General features: G+C 41.6%; 1 protein-coding gene across 2 annotated transcripts; it reads right to left on the reverse strand.

The window, feature by feature from the left end:
* Window positions 1-9,672: 9,672 nt before the first annotated feature.
* On the reverse strand, window positions 9,673-21,896 carry acvr1l (activin A receptor, type 1 like). Of its 2 annotated transcripts, none has more exons than XM_084044727.1 (10): window positions 21,765-21,896; window positions 20,400-20,480; window positions 18,640-18,894; window positions 17,861-18,072; window positions 17,447-17,546; window positions 16,665-16,811; window positions 15,755-16,030; window positions 14,583-14,780; window positions 12,515-12,645; window positions 9,673-11,617 (listed from the first exon to the last, which is right to left on the reverse strand). In XM_084044727.1, the coding sequence occupies exons 2-10, from the start codon at window positions 20,467-20,469 to the stop codon at window positions 11,486-11,488; spliced, it is 1,521 nt and encodes a 506-aa protein (XP_083900853.1). In that variant the 5' UTR covers window positions 20,470-20,480; window positions 21,765-21,896; the 3' UTR covers window positions 9,673-11,485. The 2 variants fall into 2 exon arrangements, with proteins under 2 accessions (XP_083900853.1, XP_083900854.1); XM_084044728.1 differs by lacking the exon at window positions 21,765-21,896 and adding an exon at window positions 20,947-20,996.
* Between the last annotated feature and the right edge of the window lie 1,926 nt (window positions 21,897-23,822).

Below are 23,822 nucleotides of genomic sequence, written 5' to 3' on the forward strand. Positions count from 1 at the left end.
GATAAGCAAAGGAAATAAAGTTGGAAAGAAAAGAAGCAGATTGGAAGTATAGATAAAAGAAATGAAGAAATAAAAGAACAAAAGAGAGAAAGAAAGAAAGGAATTAAGAAATAATGAACAAATGAAAAAAAGAAAGAAAGAAAACGCCAGCGAGTGAAAGGGCACTGTGTGTGTGTGTGTGTGTGTGTGTGTGTGTGTGTGTGTGTGTGTGTGTGTGTGTGTGTGTGTGTGTGTGTGTGTGTGTGTGTGTGTGTGCGTGCGTGCGTGCGTGCGTGCGTGCGTGCGTGTGTGTTGCCATAGGTGTGTGTTGCATTCATAGGGGAAGGGCATCCAAGAGAGCAGTGCCTGAGGTGTAAGCCTATATATAAGACGTCGGGTAGAATGGCCTCAAACACATGTATATGATCTGTCTCTCCCCCTCTCTCCTTCGCTCTCCTCCTTTGCAGTTCTCCTCCCACTTCTCCCACTAGCCTGAAGGTGAATCGTCACCTATCTATCATCTGTACAAAGACAATGCATCAGGGAGGCTGTCACTTGATTCCCATATCCTTCGGAATGATACCATAACTTAAAACAGGATTGTAGCATAGAGTCTGTATCCTCTGACAGATTCTGACCTCCTTCTCAACGACCGGCTCCCTTTTAAGCCTTTGCTTGTAGGCCGACAGCAGCTGGATGGAGCAGTGGTCAGAGCTTCCAAGCGGTGGGCGGTGGAGAGCTTTGTATCCACCTTTGAAGGGTGTGCAGCAGTGGTCAAGAGTATTGTCACCGGCCTGGGCTGGCCTGGCGGTCCGGGCACCTAGGCTCCTATGCAGCATTCATTAATTGATAGTTGATAACCTTATCGATCGATTAATCGATAAGCTGCGTTTTTTGGGAAAATCCTTGTCTGAAACCGAAAAAGAGTGCAGAAACATAATTGCCTTTATGTATATAACATTATCGATCATCAACAAGCATCAGCTGGACACAGACACACACACCTCCCCTCTGCAGTGCTCTATGGAGTCAATCTCATTTCTCTTCAAAAGCTGGAATATGATTAAGGATTACTGTGACTATGGTAAACTCACATTTGATCACACATACCATAACTGTAACTTTCAATAGCCCCACAATCAAATTCAATTAATTGAAAATCAATACTTATCATATATTGATTTTCATATACCCATCATAAAGAAATGTATCTCGCCGCACAAATCGAAGAACCATTTCTTTCAGTTTCAGTTCTCCCAGTTTTTTCAGTTTTGCCAGTTCCCACCTGATGTTGTGTGAGAGTTCTGACTGCTCCAGATTGTACTGAATAACTGTTAGCTTGCATAATGTCTTCAGACTAGGCCTCAAATCTAACATGAACAGTTTATCAGTGCAAACAGGCGCTGAGGCGCCTCCGGATTGGTTGAAGAAGCATCGTTTGGTTCCTCCAAAGATGATGATACGATCTCCCACCATGCAACATAACATTTTATACATTGAAAACGGGCTTTTTCCTTTTGGCTTCACTTTCTTCCAGGAGAAGGTCTCTGGATTGAATTTCCACAGATCGTTAAAGTCTTTGTTATTGCATTGGCCACCAAATATGTACAGCTCTCCATTGTAGGCAAAGGCTGAATGATCCCTGCGTGCTTCTGGAAGCCCCTGAAAGAGTGCAGGAGTGCTCAGCCAGCAGTTGGTCTCTGTGTCAAACACACTAAGGTTGTTAATGTAGTCAAACCTTTGGTCCATGCCCCCAAATACAAACATCTTTGTCCCGATGATGGTGGCAGAGTAACCTGAGGAAGCAGTTGGTGGAGTGCCTCTGGTGTTAATTAAAGACCAGACCATTGTGGTGGTGTCCAACTTGTAGATGACATTAGTGTATCCAGTCCACATCATTGCATATATGGCATTCCCCAAGACACAGGCTGAGTTGTACTGCTTGTTCTCTGGAACAATCCCACAAACCTTGGGCTCGAACCATCTGTGGGTGTGGACATCAAATGCATAAAGAAATCCGACGCCCAAAATGTAGATGGAATGTTCGATCAGCACAGCTGACACCTGCATCCAGAGTAAGGAGGGAACCTCAATGTCACGTTCTCCTCTTCCAGCTGTCACAGGGGGCAACATCATCCAGCTCAGAGACACTGTGTTGAAGACATACACTTCAGTCCGATCATTCCTCCATTCTCCTTCAAAGAAGTAGATCTCGTGTCCAACTACCACAGCACATTGGAAGTTACTATTTTCTATTCCATTCAGATATACCACCCAGTGAAACATTTCACTCACCAACACGAATCAGTGCTGATAACTAAATTACAAGAGGAAGTTGTGGTAAATCACATTTGTACCTAGGACAAGTCATTTTAAAGGACAGTTACATGGTTGTGATGATGTTGTGATGTCATTGCGTGATGACGTCATCAAAATAAGTAAATAATACATTATTACACAAACCAGTGTTTTTGGGGCGGTGTAGCCGCCCCCTATAAGTGGGTTTTGGACACCGACCAAAACATTTATGTACCCCCTAACCCTTCCATTGTTAATGCAAATCGATACTTTTTTCATATCAACCAATCACATTACAGCTAGTGTCATCACCACTAACTGTAATGTGATTGGCTGACTTTGCAAATTCAGGACTGTGATTGGCTAGCGAAACACATGACACATGTGCAGCCCTATGAATAGCAGTATGGACTTTAAAAAAAGTCATTTATCCTTTTTTTAAAAGTGAGTCATGTTGTGATGACCACACACCGCCCACTTCACACTGGGTGTGATTTTTGGGGCGGTGTAGCCGCCCCCTATAAGTGGGTTTTGGACACCGACCAAAAAATGTATGTACCCCCTAACCCTTCCATTGTTAATGCAAATCGATACTTTTTTCATATCAGCCAATCACATTACAGCTAGTGTCATCACCACTAACTGTAATGTGATTGGCTGACTTTGCAAATTCAGGACTGTGATTGGCTAGCGAAACACATGACACATGTGCAGCCCTATGAATAGCAGTATGGACTTTTAAAAAAGTCATTTATCCTTTTTTAAAAGTGAGTCATGTTGTGATGACCACACACCGCCCACTTCACACTGGGTGTGATTTTTTGGGGCGGTGTAGCCGCCCCCTATAAGTGGGTTTTGAATAACGACCAAAAAATGTATGTACCCCCTAACCCTGCCATTGTTAATGCAAATCGATACTTTTTTCATATCAGCCAATCACATTACAGCTAGTGTCATCACCACTAAGTGTAATGTGATTGGCTGACTTTGCAAATTCAGGACTGTGATTGGCTAGCGAAACACATGCAGCCCTATGAATAGCAGTATGGACTTTTAAAAAAGTCATTTATCCTTTTTTAAAAGTGACACACACACACACACACACACACACACACACACACACACACACACACACACACACACACACACACACACACACACACACACACACACACACACACACACACACACACACACTAAATGATGGGCTCCAGTAGTTAAATTAAGTTAAAGGTAGGTTAAGTGATATTTTTGGGTTAAAACAAAAAGTATTTTGTTAAAAGGTTAAAGCACTATATTCTGATAGTAATCATTGCTATAGAGTGTTTTTTTCAGTAACAGATGTCTCCCTGTCTCTCCAGCTCTTTAATAAACAGAAAATACATTTTCCGGTAGGTGTCAAAATCTCAGCCAATCAGGAGAAAGTACCCATTTTAAGCTTACTTTGAATAGTGTTCCAGTTCCAATTCTGTCTGCTCCTTTCTTAGTGTCATCACTTCCAATTTCACTTGTTTAATCTGTATCCTGATTGAGTTCTCTGTCCTGGTTGGATAAAATTGGAAATTAAACTGAAACGAAAATGCATTTTCTGTTTAATAAAAAGGTGGAGAGACATGGAGACTCCTGTTACTGAACAAACACTCTATAGCAGTGAGTACTATCAGAATACAGAGCTATTTAACACTTATTTTAACCAACGCAAATCACTTACCCTACCTTTAAGTAAAACATTTGAGTACTTTTTCCACCACTGCCAAGCATTAGCTTGCACTAGCATTAGCTATTCATAATCGTCTCCTCATCTCCATTCATAATACAACTCAATGAATGTGATTCCGAACTAATCTGCATGAAATGAATGTATAGAGTGGGGATCAAACACGCATGATTGTGACGGATTGTGACGGATTGTGACGGAAGCTTCCTGGTCTCTCGACAGCCTGATCATTGATGAAGGGCTGAAGGGCTGAAGCTCATCTTTGTTTTTGCAGAAGACCACAACCATCTCCTTGGTTTTGGAGAACTTTAGGGTTAAGTTGACACCAGAGGAGAATTACTGCTCAGTAATCGGTTTCATCGTGACAGGAGATCAGACCTGGCTGTTGCTATGGTGGTGTCATCCGTAAATGTACAGTATGCAAAACAGGAGTTGACAGAATGTAACCCTGGGGAGAAGCAGTGCTAATGTGAACTGACTTTGATCATTTGTTGTTGATTGACTACTTTGTCATGCTAAAATCAATAAAGGCAAAGTGCGTGAGTAGCACTGGCCTCTAGGTGCTGTAGGATGAAGTGAATGCAAAGGGATACAGCAACCTCTATAGACCTATTTTCCCTGTTTCCAAATTGAAACGGTTCAAGCATCACACTGGATCGATAATTTGATACAATTCTCAAACACCTTCATAATAACAATTATGGTATTGTAAAACATAAGTCAATGCCACAAGTCTATAATCGTTTAGACATCTCCATCCGCATCCATACAGCGGAACCAGTACTCTATACTGAAGACAGGTACAAGATGGTCAGACACATACAGTATACTGTATAAAGCACATGTCTATCTCTCTCTCTCTCACACACACACGCACGCACGCACGCACGCACGCACGCACGCACGCACGCACGCACGCACGCACGCACGCACGCACGCACGCACGCACGCACGCACACACACACACACACACACACACACACACACACACACACGCAGGACTAGCAAGGTTTTACCTGTTTTTTCTTGTCTTCCTCAGAGATGAGGAACCACACAAACTCAGCATAGCTCATCCTGCCTTCCCTCTGTACAGAGTTACCCGAGGAAAAAACACACATGGAATCCTTCGCATTTAACCACTTTTCATTGATTGATGTTTTTATTGACAAAAATGCATATACATGACCATATATTTGTACATATCTGTCAAAAGTATTAAAAAAAACACTGTCACAAAAAAGCTCGAAAGAATATTTCCACTGTTGTCCTTGACAACCATACTTAGTGAACTAATACTTAGTTGAATGGGGTCGGCTCTGTACTTGAAGATCAGCTATTTTCAGCAAATATTCCCCCAGAACATGGATGCTAGGGTTTGTGTGTGTGTGTGTGTGTGTGTGTGTGTGTGTGTGTGTGTGTGTGTGTGTGTGTGTGTGTGTGTGTGTGTGTGTGTGTGTGTGTGTGTGTGTGTGTGTGTGTGTGTGTGTGTGTGTGTGTGTACTTCTACATACCATCTCAGAGCTGGGTTATAGGTGCAGACTATTTGTTTTTATATTTGGCAGTCTAAGACATACCCACAGACTGGTTGTTAGAGGGTTCCAAAACTTGGGATGCCCAAAACGGAGGCAAAAAGGCTGGCAAAGTATTGTTCTATTTCTGCTATAATTGGCAGCCGCCACATATGGCGGAGACGCTGTTACTTATACTCATAGAGTACTGAGTGACATGCTTATTGTATATTGTATCATGAAGACATATTCCATGATTTTGTGATGTAATCTTACTGCACCTTTAATATTTGTGTCCTTGTATACTCTCCTTTGTATGGACATAAATAAATGGTTAAAATGTGTGTGTGTGTGTCAGGCCCGGCGCCAGGACGAAATGACTGAGGGTGCAGTTGAAAAGTGTGAGGGTGCACACCAGTCGCGTCATGCACCCCCGTGGCGCCGGGCCTGGTGTGTGCGTGTGTGTGTGTGTGTGTGTTTGCTTACTGTGTGACGGCCCCTGAGAACATTCTCTCGATAATTCTGTTTGAGGATGCTGTCACAGATGGGAATGAGAAGAATGTGACTTTAAACCCACACACAATACAATCACATGCTTTTTTTAGGCAACTGAATACACAAAGGCACGGTGATTGTGACCAGATGTTGATGTTATCTGCACTGTGATTTGAATGTTTGCAAGAGTGACAAATGATTTAAGGCTAGCACAAGCATGGCATATACCAGTGGCGTGGGAAGGGGGGGGCTATGGGGGCTGCAGCCCCCCTGGTGATGGGAAGGGATTATTTTTATTTTTTTTAATTTTTAGATTTTTTCATTTTATTTATGAGAAAGAGAATTAAATAACGTAACCCTAACCTAACCTAATCCTAACCTAACCCTAACCCTAACCCTAAAACCGAAATAAAGTAAAGGAAAAAAAGTGCCAAAACCCACCCAAACCCGCACATTTTTCGACCCGAAACCGAAAAAATCGCGCGCGCATGCGTCAAGCGGCTTCCCCCCAACGCTCAGCCCCCCTGGCTATTAAGTACTTCCCGCGCGCCTGGCATATACCGTATGAAGCAATTGACTGCTGGGTCTTTATTGGCTCTTTGCTTTCATTACAAGTGGCAAATCACTAAGCGCATGTATTTTTATACTCCAATTGGGAAACAATTTGATTTACATAAATCCCTCACAATCCCAAAGCTGCATGTCGAAGTGTCACTTCGACATGTTTTTTTCCTAGTTTAAAACACTTTATTGCTAAGACATAAATCAGGCTTTTATGTTAGCTCAACATACATCTCACTAGGGTCAATTAAATTGATTAGTTCGATTAACTAGTGCAGCCCTAGATCTTACCATGGTCATTGTATCTGGCCAGGTCGTGGTCAGTGTCCAGCTCCCAGAACTTGCAGTAGATGACGTAGAAGTGCTCGTAGGAGAAGTAGTCAGTGATCTGGTTGATGTCATCCTCCTCCTCCAGCAGGGCCAGCATCTGCAGGAAGTTGCTTCTCCGCAGCTCCATCATGGTGATTCGTCCAGGAGCGGTTCACCACGTAGAATATCCGCTGGATCACCTTGGATGACAAGCAAAAAAACAAACATTGTCGGGCAGAAGAAACCTTGTGTCTCCCATATTTCAACTTTTTAATGGTTTTGTTTCTAAATACTTTTTGAAACATTTTGAAAATATCTTGAATTATGTATATTGAAAACTTTAGAATAATGTAAAAATGTATTCTTCTCTTGTGGGTGTGCCTCGCACAAAATATTTTCAAACGTGGATCCACGGGCAACACATTTCAATTTATTTGGGGGTCCTTGACATGAAAACTACAGTAGTGGTTGGCCCGGATGAATGAGACAGAAGGCCGTGCTTAGACCGGACGGGGCGGGGTTTTGCTTGTAGTCTTCTTGAGTGACACAGAACCATAGAGTACTGAAGTCCTGACGTCACTCTTTCATCCCCTGGGTTGCGGAAGTAATTTCTCTATGAAGAATAACATTGGGTCATCTTAGAATCGTCTCATATAAGAATTGTGGTCCAAAAATAAACAAACTGTCCCGTGATATTGTCAGGGAGGTGTCGCTGTATCGTTTATGATAGTCAGTCACTCATATTTGATAAAGTCTATTTCTGGCGAAAATGTAACTAATTTGGCCGCAGTAACATTAGCGTTTTCTCACCGTCAGTTGATGCTTCATATCCATATGAGTCAAACCGCCGGGTTATTTGTTTATTTTTGGAACAATGTTCTTATTTGACACGATATTAAACAAGTCTATGGGACTTCTGAATGGGGGAAATAACCCGCAACCCAGGTAGGATGAGTAAATTACGTCAGACTTCGGTGCTCTATAGAGCGTGCCAACGTGTCGTCACCACGGGGGCGAGGCATTGGGCGTGGCATTGGGCAATGTTAAGTCAACCTGGTTTTTACCCCTCAAAGATGTCCGCATCTACCAAAAGACACTTGTTGACGCCCCTTTTTGGCACGCTCTATTCACCTGTTTCCTAGGCTGTGTGTGTTTCACTTCCTGTCGATTTGATCCAATGAAATCCAATGAAACTGGTCAGATGACCAATGATATAGTGAAACACACACAGCCTAGGAAACAGGTGAATAGAGGTATAATATAACAGAACCAAGCCTCCAAGTTTATTCAAGCACATGCAGCAGCAGCTACGTCATCCATGACCGGATGTTGATAGTGGCTCTGAGCACAGAGACGGACGGTCTGAGGTTGGCGGGTATGGCACACATACAACAAAGGCCAAACGCCGTGTATACGCCGTCCATACGACGTCCGAGTCAGACGTGAGTCGACGTTGTTTCAACGTATTTTTTGCAAAATAGCTGCTGACTGAGGTCTGACTCGTACGTCGTATGGACGGCGTTTGCACAGCGTATGGGCGTTGTATTGTGTGTGCCCAGTGGGTAAAGAGATATCTGTTGAAAAGACACGTCTTTTACAACGTCGATATGTTGTAAATACTGAAAATTACATCTACTCAGTTAAAAATGTCCTGGGGGGGACCCCCAGCGTGGTCAAGAGCCGCCCCTCATGGGAAAAAAAATCCTGTTATAGGACGGTCTGAGCATTGGTAGGTATAGCCTCAGTGGCGCACCTCGCTAATTATTTGACTCCCCCCCCCCCATTACTTTGGAGTCTGGGTTCGTCTCCCACCGCTTGAGACATTACTTTTTCAAACAAATTAATTATTTATCTTATATCTGTTGTTATTGTATTATCATACACTGACTGTCCACAAAGCAGTCAATTTAAATTGAAATACTCCATCACCGACCTATAAGAGAATTGGGATTTGAACATGGAATATCTGCACTGAAAGTCTGATGCTTAGACCACCACACCATCACCCAGCCACATGTTGCAGATGTGTCTTCGACTAGTAAACTACTGTACCGTTCATTTGTATGTTAGTCCTCAGTTAATACAGTTAAGTTGAAATACTCCAGCACTTTTGAATTTCTTTCTGTGAAAGGTTAGCTAGACAAAGTTCTTTCAGAAATAACCCCCCACCTTCACCAAACATTCAATTTATAATGCATATAAAAAACTCAAGGAACTAGTAAATTAACATGAATGGCTGTGGCTGCATATCAGTGATAGGGCCACACAAAAAGGGTGGAATGCCCAAAAACAAGAGAAAAACAGGATAAATGGAAGAACAGGAGTTGTCCAGGAGAAAAAAAATAAGCAGACAAAGTTACTATGAAATTTAAGCAATTCAATGACCTTTATGGGGTTCTACCCCAAGTTGGCTTGTTCTACCAGGCTAACTTCACAGCTAAATTTCCATGGTAACTAAGGTAGGATTGTGTAAATTTTCTTTCGTGAAATCGAGTCATGGACAAACTTATCCAGGGCGCTCTGGCTGAACTAATCTGGCAAGATAATTTAGCTTTCATGAAACCGATTCATCGCTAATCCTGGCTAAATTAAGCCAGGATAGGTGTTAAATCCAGGCTTAACCCCTAATTCTGCTTTCGTGAAATAGGCCCCTGCAGTCCTTGTAAATGTATTGTAATGTGTTTCAAAGTAGTGCCCTTTTCTGCATAGGCACTAACATTTTCAAATGGTAGGCATCTCATTTTCCTCATTCATATATTGGTAGGAATATTTACAATCAGATCAATTAAATAATGATGGTACATGTAACAGTGCAGTACATGTTTTATTACATATAAAAAAGACAAAACATTAGTTTTTAAACAAAAACATCTCTTGTGAAGAAATGCACCTGTAATGTCTAGATATTGTCCTTTTTCTTTAAATCTTTCCTGAACAAAACAGGATTTTCAAACGTTTTGGGCAACTCATACAGCATGGCATGATGGGAGATGAGAGGAGCAGACAAGAGACCCAGCTCTCATACTGTAAAAAACAGAAGTCTATACACACCAAAAAGAACTTATAAAATACTCAGTGTGACCCCTAAAGTCTTTCCTTGACTCCTTCCATAGATGACAACACTGGTCATCTACAGTGGAAGAGAGGGTCTTAAGGTTTAAACTACCAAATACATACATCTGTACAAGTTATATATTCTTATTCCATTATAATATATACAGCTAAAAAGTCTTATCTCCTATTGGCTGGTACATCCGTCTATCCCAGGACAGACACCCAGAAGAAGGATTCCAATTGGTAATATTTATTTTTCCTGTTTACATAAAGTAATGTTTTTTTCTGATACAGCTCATAAAGTAGGTAAATTACCCCCACCTTTCTATTTTTCAAAGTAGTGTTTCCTAATAGCTCAAATAATGACAATATAGGTACAGAGTACATTGTATAGTAAATGCCTACTGTACGTACGTACTGTATGTTTACAGTCAAGTTTCACACACCATCCTATATCTTTCTTACATATAATCAGTAGTGTGGTAATTGTAATAGTGATTTAATACATAAATATCACATAATGTTTTACAAACAATGTTCATTTGATTCTATTAGCTCTGTTCCTTTGCAACTCAACATTGTGTTGTGTGTGTCTGTGTGTCTACTCTACATGTATGTGCCGAGAGTTGGCTTATTCTAATAAAGCTAAATGAACGGAACACATCTGATTGTCTCTGAGCAGAACATCCAAAAACAGCATGCCAAAACAATTGGCTGAGGATCAAACGACAAACAGGCAGGACAGTGTGTGTGTGAGTGAGCGAGAGCGAGAGCGAGAGAGAGAGAGTGTAAAGATGCATACAGTACTACACCAGAACAACCGACATCAGTTCGGTTTTGGGAGAGCTCCCCGAACCGGAAAATATCGTGGATATCGCAACCACAACAACCACAACATTTCTGACAGAGTTATGGAGGTTTTTTCACTGCCGACATAATGAACTTTATGCTGGGCTAAATTAATCCGGAAACAACGCAGAACGTCTGACCATCGTCTGACCAGTCACAGTAGCCGAACTAGTTTGGTTAGTCACAACATCTCGGAGGCACAGAACATCCGACGTTAGTTCTGATCCCGCCCACCCAAATAATGTCATATTGTAGTTTTGGACCAGCCGAACCAAACAGACGTTGGTTGTTCAAGTGTACAGTGGTATGCATTGGGCTTTAGACAGCCTAACACGGAGCAGTCCCAGTAGGGCATGAAAGTGTTGGAGTGATTTAGTGGTACAATAACATGCCATCCATGTCTCTTCAAACTCAGTAACAGTTCTCAGGTCAGTGCGGACACAGTGGCAGCAGTTTGTTATCCGTGTCCCATAACAAACATCTGGCTTCTTCAGAAAAGTACAGTTCCAAACTTCTGTGTACGTGTCAAGTCAAAAGCAGAGGGAAAACATTGAGGGCAACCCAAAAAAAGGATGAAGACTTCCTCTTATCTTCTATCAGTCCAACCCACTTATCACCCCGTTCTCCTTCGTCTAACTTTCTCTTTTTCTTCTCCGTAGTGAAGTCCTGTTGCCCGGAAACTCCCTCTGAACTCCCTCAATCCCTTCTCTCCCTTTCAGGACTCCTTGCCCTTCTCCAGAGAGCTGTGGATCTTGTCCAGTGTCTTTTTGATGCGAAGCGCTGTCAGCCTGGCTGAAGGGTTCTGGTACCAACACTCCTTCATCAGCTTCACTAAAGCCGATAAGGTCTGAGATAGAAAGGGGAGGCAGATACAGATTATATTATACCATACTGTAAGTGAGCTTAGCATGTAGTGAGAAACTCTAAAGTGTGACAGCGGGAATATTCCACAATAAATGACCAGTTTTGTTCTCTGCACGAGAACAAAACACAATCAATTTTGCTATGAAAACAGGACAGTCTAATAACTGTCCCACTCATCTCACGCACATGCCCTCCTATGCTACTGAATGAGTAAATCTATTATCTTGATAATAATGTAGAAATACAGGGTGGATACATATTTTGGATAAGATAAATTAATCTGTCTTTTCAACTTGGTGTGACTGCATGTGAATGTACACTTACAGCATTACAGGACATACAGACAGTTATCTATAGCAGGGGTTTTCAACTGATTTCGACCCAGGGACCACCATCCTGACTAAAAGCAACCTGGGGACCACCACTATTGTGCGTGGCGGGTCCATCATAGACCCACCCCACACAATAGTGGTGGGGGGTTCATGTACCACAGGGAGCTGGAGGAAATAGCTATAATATCAATATAATATCTAATAAAATACAGCGATTTTGTTTGAATATGATGGAATATGATTAAGGATTACTGTGATTATGGTAAGCTCACATTTCATATTACACACACACAATACAGTAAGACTCCTGTAAGTTATAAAAAGTAAAAAAAAAAAAAAAGGTTTTTAAAAAAAAGATTTTTCTTTTTTTTTTTTGGCCAGGGACCACCTGCAATACCTCCGCGGACCACCAGTGGTCCGCGGACCACCGGTTGAAAACCCCTGATCTATAGCGACATAAATGAGCGTCTTGTGCATCTCTGTTCAGTAACTATCTCTCTGACCACCACACCGCCCTTGCACTTAAACCATGTGCCATTGCTACTTACAGGATCAGAGAACCAGCGGTTAGGGATAAAAGGCCTCTGCTGCTCCACGCACACCACCTTCCTCATGTCCTCGAAGCTGGGGTCATTTGGCACCTGATCATAGAACGGAGGCTTGTATTCTTCTACAATACCTGAAAGAGATGAGATGTCAGGAATTAAGACTAATAATCTTGGAAGTAAAAAGAAGGTAACTGGAACACACAGTTTGTAAAAACCTGTCATGGAGTTCCTGAATTTCCATGAAGCAAAGCATAAATCCGAATGAGTGCCAAATCTGAACCGTTTCAACTTTGTCAAGCAGCGTCTAGCAAAGATATGGAGCAACTTAACGCTAAAGGTTCATCTTCAGGTCAGTAATTGACACAAAAAGATTACCATTTTGAAAAACATTTTAAAATAGTTCAAATAGCCGATCTACAAGCTCACAGCGAGTCGATGGCTATTTTCACTCTTTTAAATGTTTTTTCAAAATAGTAAAAAAATGGCAAAAAGGTTTAGGGGGTAAGAGGCAAGATCCAAGGGCCCTTGATGTCCGTACCAAAAACTTTGTCAGTCGGGAGGCCTTGCTCAATACTTTTCTCACCATATTTCGGCCGTCCAACAATACCCTCCAAAATACAACCCAGGTATTTCACTGATGAAATACCTGGGTTGTACGGCACATGGCCTTACACATTGCTGTCTGGTTCAATCTCACGACTTTCCAGTTTCAGGAGAGTTAAGCATTAACGCCACCAGGTACAATTACAATATAGGCTTTTAGCAGACCCTGTAATTGAGATTGATTTACAAAAGGGCATGGTAAGATGCCATGAACATTGCCATGAAAGCCAAGAACATTTGCCAAACAACAAGGGAAGTGGTCAAAGAATTAGAGGCTAAAATAAAAACTATGCACTGTTAAGTACAGTAACTAGAATGAAGAGTAAACAACATACCTAGCATGTATCTAAATACCAGTCAATAAGCACAGTAAAAAAAAAAGGGGTGTAGCCCCCTTTTATAGAGATCCCGCAATAGTGCCATAAAGACGATCCGTCATTCATTTTCTATTTTACTCAGAACCAAACAAAGTCACCCCCATATGTGCTTTTACATGGCATGTTGGCGTTACGGAATCAGAGGCAGGACGTGTAACATAACTGCATCAGTGTCTAGTGTTACTCTGGGCTGTTTAAGATGACAGCTGTTGTAGGGAGATTCTATTACAACTCTAGCCTAACTTTCATTTCACAAAATATAGACACAAAACAGACAGGCTGCAGTCACAGAAACATTTTCCTTCACCGAGCGACAAAGGTTTTCTTTCCAAATAAAAGGTTGGCATGCTGAAATATAAGCCATTGGTCTTGCATCAATATCAATCTTATAATTAACATTAGTGAGGAAGAATTATATGACGATAAGGTTGAAAATGGGTGAAGTGCTTCTTTAAGGATTATTATGTATTAATGAATAGATATGAAAAATAATAGATTTAAATAAATAATATATATTTTTAAAGAAATTAAAATGAAATCCTATATTAAAATTGGCTTAAAGGAGGATCGGCCGGCGGTCACTCTGACTCAGACATAACCACAAACAAACCTCATACACCCATACTGTATATAGGCAGGACCACAGCTACGTCACTGACTCAGCATAATCATAAACAAACCATAATCATAAACAAACCCGATACGCCCACAAACAAGTGCGGTGAGTGCGGTGCCCGCCCCCGAGTTATTCGGTTCTGCAGTTGTCCAGAACCGCCGATCCAACGGATATGCCCATATATGGGCATATATGGATATCCAGTAGTCCAGAACCACCGATCCAACCAATAGGCCCATATATGGGCATGCCAATATACAGGGTCTGGGCGTATACTACTGACATCAGGGATCTCCATATATGGGCATAAAAGGGACACAGGTAGACAGACAGATACAGAGATCTTCATATATGGGCACAAAAGGGACACAGATAGACAGGTACAACAGGTATTCTGACAAAGCCCCTGACATTATGACTCAGTTATTGGTGGGATTGTTATAACGTAGGTGTTCGGGCCGCGTCAACTAACCATTGCTGTATGTGCGTCTTGCTATCTCCCACAGCACCAGCCCAAAGGCCCAGATGTCCACTCTCTTGTAGGCATCGAAGCAATCTGTCTGAATGGTCTCGTCCAGCACCTCAGGGGCCATGTAGCGCTTGGTGCCCACCTTGGGGTTGTTGCCCACATCCAGTAGGTTATCTGCCTGTGAGTGAGTTACAGCTAGACCTGTTTGGAAGCAAACAGGTTGTCAGTGTAGGAACAAAAGCATTGACATTTTTAATTAAAAATTGGACAATCCAGCAAATAATTGCGTGCTGTGTAAGGATGTGACTGATTAGGGTTTTTAATTTAATAATGATCTAATTATGTTTTTCAATTAACTGCCACCATCATGCGTGAATGTGCTGTGAATGCTACGAGGAGAAGGAGTTTCCCACATCCTTGCACGGTTATCGGACGGACACTGGGGCGATGTCTTCATAAATGGGCCATCATTACCACTATCATAATCCATACGTGTTGCAGTGATTGTTGACAGTGTTTTATCCACCATGTTGTCATTGTCATAGGTAATACTAAATCCATAAAGCCTGTTATATAAACGACAATGTCGCTTGCCGAAAATAGCAGATCAAGATCAACATGTTGCATCGCGTGATTTAGCATTGCGTGATTTAACATCCCTGACTTAGTTACACAAACATCATGCTGCACATTATGCACTGCACTGTTTTTTCATCTAGTTTGTCAAAATTGTCCTGTCACACTCGCATGTTGCCAGCAGCAGAAACTCGAGAAAAAAAATCTCTGGTAAGCGCGTACACGTCCAGAAGACATGCACTTGCACGCATTTTTCTGAGTAGCTACTGTAGGTTTTTTTTGTTTCAAAAATATATATCATTATTATATTATTATTATTATTATTATTATTATATTATTATTTTGAAACAGCTATTTAGGAAAACAGTTATGTTTTTTTAGTAGACTTTTAAAGAGATGGTAAAAACCAATAAAGCCCAAATACCCTATGTACCATTTTATAAAGGGTATAAATGGCAGGTATACATTTAGAGGGTTCTGCTGTAAAAAGGTACAATTCAGTGGCATTTCTACTGAAATGCTTTCATGAACACATAACTAGGGACAGACATCAGAAAGCCAAACCTAAATTTAACAGACACGGTAGATAAATGACTGACCCAAGTCAGCGATGCAGCAGCGTAGCTCTTTAGTAACGAGGATGTTCTTGCTCTTTAGGTCGCGGTGCGCGATGGCCGGTTTCCCTTCTGTGCCAAAGATCTCTGTGTGCAGGTGCACCAGGCCGCACGCTACCGACGCTGCCATCGCCAGGCCCTCTGATGTCTCCACGGCAACCCGCTGCAGGTAGTCGTACAATGAGCCGTTGTCATGGTAATGAGTGATGAGCCACAGTTGGGTGCTGGAGTTGCGAGAAGTCATGTCAGACGCCATGAAGCCTGTGAGCAAGGAGGAAGAAGTAGGGCCAGGAAGGAGGGGAAGGCAAGGAGGGAAACTACATTATTAATGAACATGCAAATGATGGATAACCTTCCATGGTGGATAGTTTATTATCCAGCGAAACCCCTTTAACAGCTCCTATCTCCTTCTGCATAAAAAAAACCCCCAAGGGTCGTCCGCTGGCCTAGCGGTCCAGACGCATACCACATAAGCTGGTAATCCAGCATGACAGCGTGTCGCGGGTTCGACTCCCGATCCCAACGACCTTTTCTGTATGTCTCCCCCCCACCTCTCTCCCCATTTCCTGTCAACCTACTGTCCTGTCCAAATAAAGGCATAAAAGCCCCAAAAAATATCTTCAAAAAAATAAATAAAATAAAAAACCCAAAAAGAGTGATAAAAGACAAAAACATGTAATAAAGGAGAGGGAGTTGAGTCTGACATGTAAAAGCGAGAATGGACATGGTTTAGTCCTCTGGCATTTGCCTGCATGTGATCAAAGGTCAGATAGCTGAAACAGTATTTTATGTAGTTTATGTAAACTAATACCCCCTCAGTCTTTGTCACATATTTTCAGTCTTGGGTTGTTAAAAAACTGTTCCCTGGTCACCTGACCCGTTATGCATTACTAACCCAGTATGTTTTCATGCCTGAGCAGCACTGTGTTGTAGATCTCCGTCTCCCTGAACCAGGACTTCTCGTCTCGCGATGAGAAAATTTTAACAGCCACATTCTCCCCTTGCCACTGGCCCCGCCATACCTCTCCATACCTCCCTTTGCCTAGAAGGGAGAGATGAAAGAAGAGACATAGCAGGAAGGAAGAACTTTAAGGAATAAGAAAGGAAATACATTTGGATGATGATGACATAATCAATATGATTAATATACAGTAATCGATATGCCAGAAATAAATGATAAAAGCTGATGGTGAATTCATAATCTCTGATACGCCATCCTGCTGTCTCTCCAGATTGATATCATTATCACTATGAGGTCAGAGATCCATGCCGTTATTAAACCTTGTCTTGTTGTGGAGAGTATGTTTTCGTTCCCGTCACGCTGTGTGTCCCCCCCCTAGCCAAGCTAACATTGGTCAAGCTTCACGTGACACGTGACAATATGTTGTCACCAATGCTTTTGATTGGCTCGCGAAACGCATGACGAAATAAAATACTATAAATAGGTGTGTCACTTCCAAAAAACATATGTTTTTTGGAAGTGAGGTAACATTGGTCAAGCTAACGGGATCAAGCTAACATTGGTCAAGTGACACGTGACAATATGTAATATAAATACGTAAGACAGGATTAATCAGGAACAGTACTGGCGGAGACCTGTGCTGTGGAGACCGAGGAGCACATTTTCTAGTATTATTTTGTTTTTAAATACAGGTCTGGACTAGATGTTCAACCTACCTACACACTCCACCAGACTGATCTGCCTGGCCACCGTTCTTTGGACAAGAAAAGGAAGACCAGAACCACTGCCTGACGTGCATGAGTGGTCCAACAGGTCCTGAGGACAGAAAAGGAATGCCACTGTGAACAAACTGTATATTTCCAAGCCTCAATCATCCAATCAATCCTTCACTGTGCTGTAAAAATGGAACTTTGACAGTTGCACATCAGCTGGCGAACATCCATAAATTAACTGTAATAAGGAAAATATCACACTGACCCATATCTCTAGAGTAACACAGTTCTTCTGTAGTAATTATCACTGCAGCATAAATGATTTACTTTACTACTGCAGAGACTCAACTGAAAATAAGGAGTATCCCTTTTTGTGAATTAATACAGACTGTACCTGGTGCCTCTGTTTTTCCTTACCGCTAAAGTGCTGTCTCCTACATTGGAGGTGATGAGACCATCTATGGCTCCCTGCTCAGTGTCAAACTCCTGCAACCTCTGCAGGCGGCCATGGTGGAGCCTCCTGCATGCTAGAATGGACACTACAGACAGCAGAGCCAGAACCACCACAGGACCGAGCACAAAGAGCGCCAACATCTCCACGCGATACCGCACTGGCTCACCTTCTGGGGCTGTCGGGCAGAAGAGAGAGCAACAAAGTAAGAGAAATGTTTTGGGAGGATAATCAAAGGAGTGGCTTAAAAGCAACAATTGAGGGCAATAAGACATAGAAAGAGAAAGACTGACTGCCGAGTAATAAGTATAAGAGATCTGTTACATGTTACGAGATGAATTAAACAATTACAGAAGACAGTGTTATTGTCGCAGTAGTTGGAACTACAGATCGGTTTGACTGTAGAGGCCTGTCATGGAACAAGAGCCATGCCACCATGTGTAAGGAAAGACAATAAAGGGGAGATTGTATTGTCATCCCATCAAAGTAAGTGTGTGGTATGGTGTTCAAACTACACTATAATGATGGCTGAAGGATCAGGTGTCTAGAGGTGATGATGACATTACAACCTTTCCTTTTGTTGTCACTCCAACATGGCCTAATTTTGGTTGTATCCACACATGCTGTTAAGGACTGCACATACGCATAAAATAATGTTTCTCCTGACAGTAATCATTGTTAATATTGTCTACTGTGTGTTTTGCATATTTTCACATAGAAGCATTAAATACTTTTTCATTCCTACCTGACAACAGAAGAGGCATTAGTGATGTTCTAGAGGTATTGTGGTTACACATGTCCTGTGCACAGCAGATGATGGCCTGGTGGAGGGAAGGCGGTGTGGAGCAATGGAACCGGATCTTCTCTGGCCCCTTGAAACAGCCCCGCTCGAACACCACCCCACCGCTGCTCACCTTTACAGAGGAGAAGCAGCGAGCACCATGGCACTGGCTGGCCTGGAGGCACACAGGGCTGTCACACAAACACACCAGCTGCCCATCTGTAAGGGAGACGACAAACAAAGAGTTAAAAGAGTACTGGCTCATTCATTAATTCGCTTGTACTTTCTTAATTACATACAGTATTAGACACACACTTGAACAAAGCTGTCCATTTGGCACAATATAGACCAACCACAGAGTATGCAGCAGTCATCATAGCCTATAACAGCTTAATGTAGTGATTGCACCCTCTGGGTCGCAGGGCACTACAGAGGATGGTGTGGATGGCCCAGAAAATCGTTGGAGGTGAGCTTCCCTCCCTCCAGGAAATGCATATGCCAAGCGGATGATCAAATACATTTACCACTCCAGCCACAATCTGTTCACACTGCTACTATCAGACAGGCAGGCGATACTGCAGTATCAAATGCCGAAAGCACAGACGGACAGTTTACTCAGCTAAGCCAGCTGAATAGGTGTTGAACCCTGTTGCCATGTCAGTCTTACATGCTCCCACTACATTGGTACTCTCACTTTATGTATATGACTGTAAAAACATTATTTCCAATACATTTTATGCATATTGAATATCTGCTGCCATTTGATATTTTATTTGCCAAAAGAATGTATAATGTGTAATAATGTATATCTGATATTGATATTGCTTTTTATATTTGTATTCTTATGTAAAGCTGCCGTTCAGAACGTATTTTCATGGACACCATTTTATTTAACCAATCTGTATAGTAGAGTCAATTAATACAATATAACTAGCACATCTGCATTCTGCAGTGTTTGGAGGTGGTCTCCCTGCTCCCTGTAGGACAGTATTTTTCAAATGGGTGTACATTTACACCTAGGTGCATGGAGTGGTACTACAGGGGGTATGTGAGAGAAAGTGCAAAATGGAAATAAATACGTTTTGTATTATGACACGTGAAAAAATCCTCAGTGTAAGTATACAATCATTATTTGCCATTATGCCATTTATTATTTTGACATCAAAAGTGGCCTTACTGAAATCATGTTTCTAATTTATAATGTTACATATACTTCAAAAACTGGGTTATTATTATTCATTTACAGCCTCATATACTACTAGTTATGGTGTCCCCTTGCAGTTTTCTGAGCAAAATGTTGAAGACTGGTAGGAGGTACCTGGATTCAGAAATCTAGGAAAGTACTGAAGCGAAAAATAATATAATATACTGCTGTAGGACCTACTGGTTTTCAAGTAGCCCAGGCCAAAGCGCATAGACCCAATATCTCACCTGGCCAATGGCCAAGGGCAGATTCCATCTTGGATGAGCGGTATATGTTTGGTTTCCCTCGTGGGAGACCCATGTTTGAATGAGTGTTACGGTTGCGTATTACAGTTGCCTCTCTCCAATGGGAGAGGACATAAAAACTACAGATGGTTGCTTTAAAATGTAACTGCAATCTGTGGGGAAACTTAGCACAAAATAATTCCTCCCGACCTTTTATACCTGTAAACTTGTGACTGAGGTGATAAATGAATAAATTGAAGTTGAGCTGAGAAGAACTACTGTAAAAGCCACCATACCTGTGTCCTCAGCCAGTGTCTGCAAAGACAGCAGCAGGAGCAGAAGGACTTGGACAAGGCAATGACCCATGTTTCCGTGCACTGTGAGGAGAAAGATAATAAGAGGGGAAATAAAGGAGATGGAGGGACTGGGCTCCTGTAGGAAGTAGGATGTTGTCTGTGTGTAATTACATTACACCGCTCTATCTCTTCTAATGAGCCCCAGTGATGTGGGATGTCAGGGCATTATCACATGTCATGCAACATGAAACCTATGTCGCCACTCGCCAGAGCTAACACACAAACAAGATTAGAGATACACACATTTGCAATAAATTCACCTAGACTTTGATGGACTTTGTGTTGTGACACTATTTTCTGCAATATCACATTTATGTTTAATATTACGCTGAAACAGGATTATTGCATCATAGAGAAAACTAGCCCCATTAAGTACCTCTCACTAAGAGAAAACCAATGCGGTACCATTACTCAAAATGCGTCCCATATCTCTCTTTGGTCGGAACCTTTCATCGTATGGAATAATTAATGATAATAAAAATCATACGGCCGAATTATGTCAAGTTCGCAGCTTCACCGACATCAGGAGTAACGTTGGCTAGCCATCCCGAGGCATTTTGGCTGTCTTCAGTGTTGCCATACTGTGTGAGAGAAATAAGCAACCAGGTCTAGGAAAACAAGCCCAAAAGAAGCAATAGACCACATGAGCCTTTAAACTTTAAACCTTTACAAGCTCACAACGCGTCACGATGCGATGTGAGCTTGTAGATCGGCTATTTTCAAAAACTCTTGCAATAAAATGTGGAATATTTTTGAAATATTCGAACACAAATTCACCCTGACACAAAACATTTATGAAAATATTTGAGAACCACTGGTTCAAAAAATAATTACAAAAATTTGGAAGCAAGCCTAAATCATAAAGTAAACTTTAGAAACCAGCCCCAAAAAACGAAAACGCCAATATTTTCAAGGAACTTCACACAAAAAGAAGCCTACAAAAAAAAGAAGCCAAAAGTCGCTTATCCAAACCCGACATGGCAACACTGCAGTGCTAACAGTGCCAAGCTCAATGTCATAGTCATACCCCACTCCTGCCGTTAGCTCCGTGTAACTAGAGTAGTATCAGGTCTGGTCCAGCTCCATGGTTCTTACTGGATGCTACAGAGTTAGCTCTGGCTAACAGGCCATCAACAACAACAACCGGGTTTTAGTGCTCCTCTCCTGCCGCCTCCCAGGCGCCAGCAGGCAGGCGTCTCCTGTAGCTGCTAAGCTAACGCTTATACTGCACAACAAGACGCAGCAAAGGGACTTTCGTTTGTTTTGTTTTGTAATCAAAAGCGGGCAAGCTTAGCATGTCCTTACCTGGCACAAACGTAGTCCGGTAACTAACTCATTATTTTCTGTCTATATTCACACAATGTTGCACGCAGTCTTATCGACAATGTGTTATTGGTAAGACTTGCTGCTGTGGAGCAGAGAGGACCAGACCACTGATGATGAGCAGTGTTGCCATATCGTGTGAGAGAAATAAGCAACCAGGTCTATGAAAACAAGCCCAAAAGAAGGGACTATAGGCCACATGAGCAAGTAATTAGCCCAAACAAGCCCAAATAAGCAACTACACTTTAGAAACAAGCCCAAAAAAAAAACACAACCCGTAACTAACAACATTTACAAGCAACTTTACAGAAAAACAAGCCAAAAGTCGCTCATAATAAGCCGACATGGCAACACTGATGATGAGTCCACCCGCTGACAGTGTGTTTCACCCGAGCAGCAGGGGAGCAGCGACACATGACGTCACCAAAACATTCTCAGCAAGATGCATTATGGGGACTGATAGTCCTCCTGCTTGGTTGTTTCTAATTAAAGGTACTGTAAGTGAAGTGTATATATATATATATATATATATATATATATATATATATATAGAGAGAGAGAGAGAGAGAGAGAGAGAGAGAGAGAGAGAGAGAGAGAGAGAGAGAGAGAGAGAGAGAGAGATTATATAGGTTATATAGATTATAGATATCTATATCTCTATATAGATGGAGAGATAGAGAGAGATATATACGTAAATATATAAATATAAGTATGATTGTTGTTGTTAAAACAAACGTTTATATATTCAGATAGTAATCAAGTGTCAGGAGTGATTTGTGACAGAAGGGTACCAGCAAGAGTGAGAGGGAAGATGTATAAGATGATTGCAAGACCAACCATGCTGTGCGGCTTGGAAACGGTGACACAGACGAAAAGACAAGTGGTGGAGTTGGAGGTGGCAGAATTGAGGACAAGTGACAAGGAGGGACAAGATCAGAAATTAGTAAATGACTATACATTAGACTTTAGAGGATTAGCCCAGGTTAGAAAGTTTGGGGATAAAACTAGAGAGGCGAGGTTGACATGGTTTGGTCATGTGCAAAGGAGGAATGAGAGGTACATTGGGAGAAGGATTCTGAGGCCAGGCAAGAGGAGAAGAGGAAGAGGAAGGCCTAAGAGGAGGTGTATGGATCATAGACTGTATCCTGTGAGAGACGACATGCAGGTGGCCGTGGCTGGATTGTCTGAGAAAGATGTAGAGAACAGAAGCAGATGGAAACCGCTGTGGCGACTCCATACTTACAGCACCTTTATTTAGTTTTATGATTTATTCATTTAGATTGACATAGAATTTATTTACTATTTATTTATTCATGTATTTTTTGCTGTCTTTTAGGAGAAACATAATTTAATTTTTTTTTTCTGATGCTGCTTGCAGAAGGAAACAAAATTACAAATACACTGCAATCTTGAATCTTGAATCCAAAAATGTGCCAAAAAAAGTAGAATCTTGATTTCCCTGTCTCCTTTAGTAAACAGTAAATAATGTTTCAGATGGGTTACAAATGTAATCATCAGACATCATCAAACCTAAATTTACCCTTTAACTTATTGTGTTTATGCCATATGACTGGCTATCCACAGGCTTCGTAGCAATTTGTAGCAATTGTTGAAATATTAGGCCTTAAATGTCAAATGGTCAAACATGCTCAAATCATGTATACTAAGACCATTTTCTAAAGCATACTTTAAAGCATTCTTTGTCATTAGGCTATATTTAGGGAAAAATAGCAATTCAACTTTGATCCTGCCACTTGCAGTAATATCTAGCGTCTAGACTAGAGGTTGGAACGTACTTTTATTTTACTGTTGCACTTGCAATCATTGTAAGTTGTCACCTAAATGCCTAAAAGTAGCTAGATGTTCAGAAATGCTTGAAAACAGATAGCAACTAATGCAAAAATAATTGTCTCGCTATTAATGTTCATAAAGAAAAAAAACATTGAACAAGTGCAGATGTTCAGTCTCACATATTGTTTTTTGATGCTGCTTTTGGCAATGTTGTGGAAAGCCATCAGACTAGCCTAGATTTCTTTGATT

This window comes from Gymnoscopelus microlampas (assembly GCF_963454915.1).
Source record: "Gymnoscopelus microlampas genome assembly, chromosome: 20".
Lineage (NCBI taxonomy): Eukaryota > Metazoa > Chordata > Actinopteri > Myctophiformes > Myctophidae > Gymnoscopelus > Gymnoscopelus microlampas.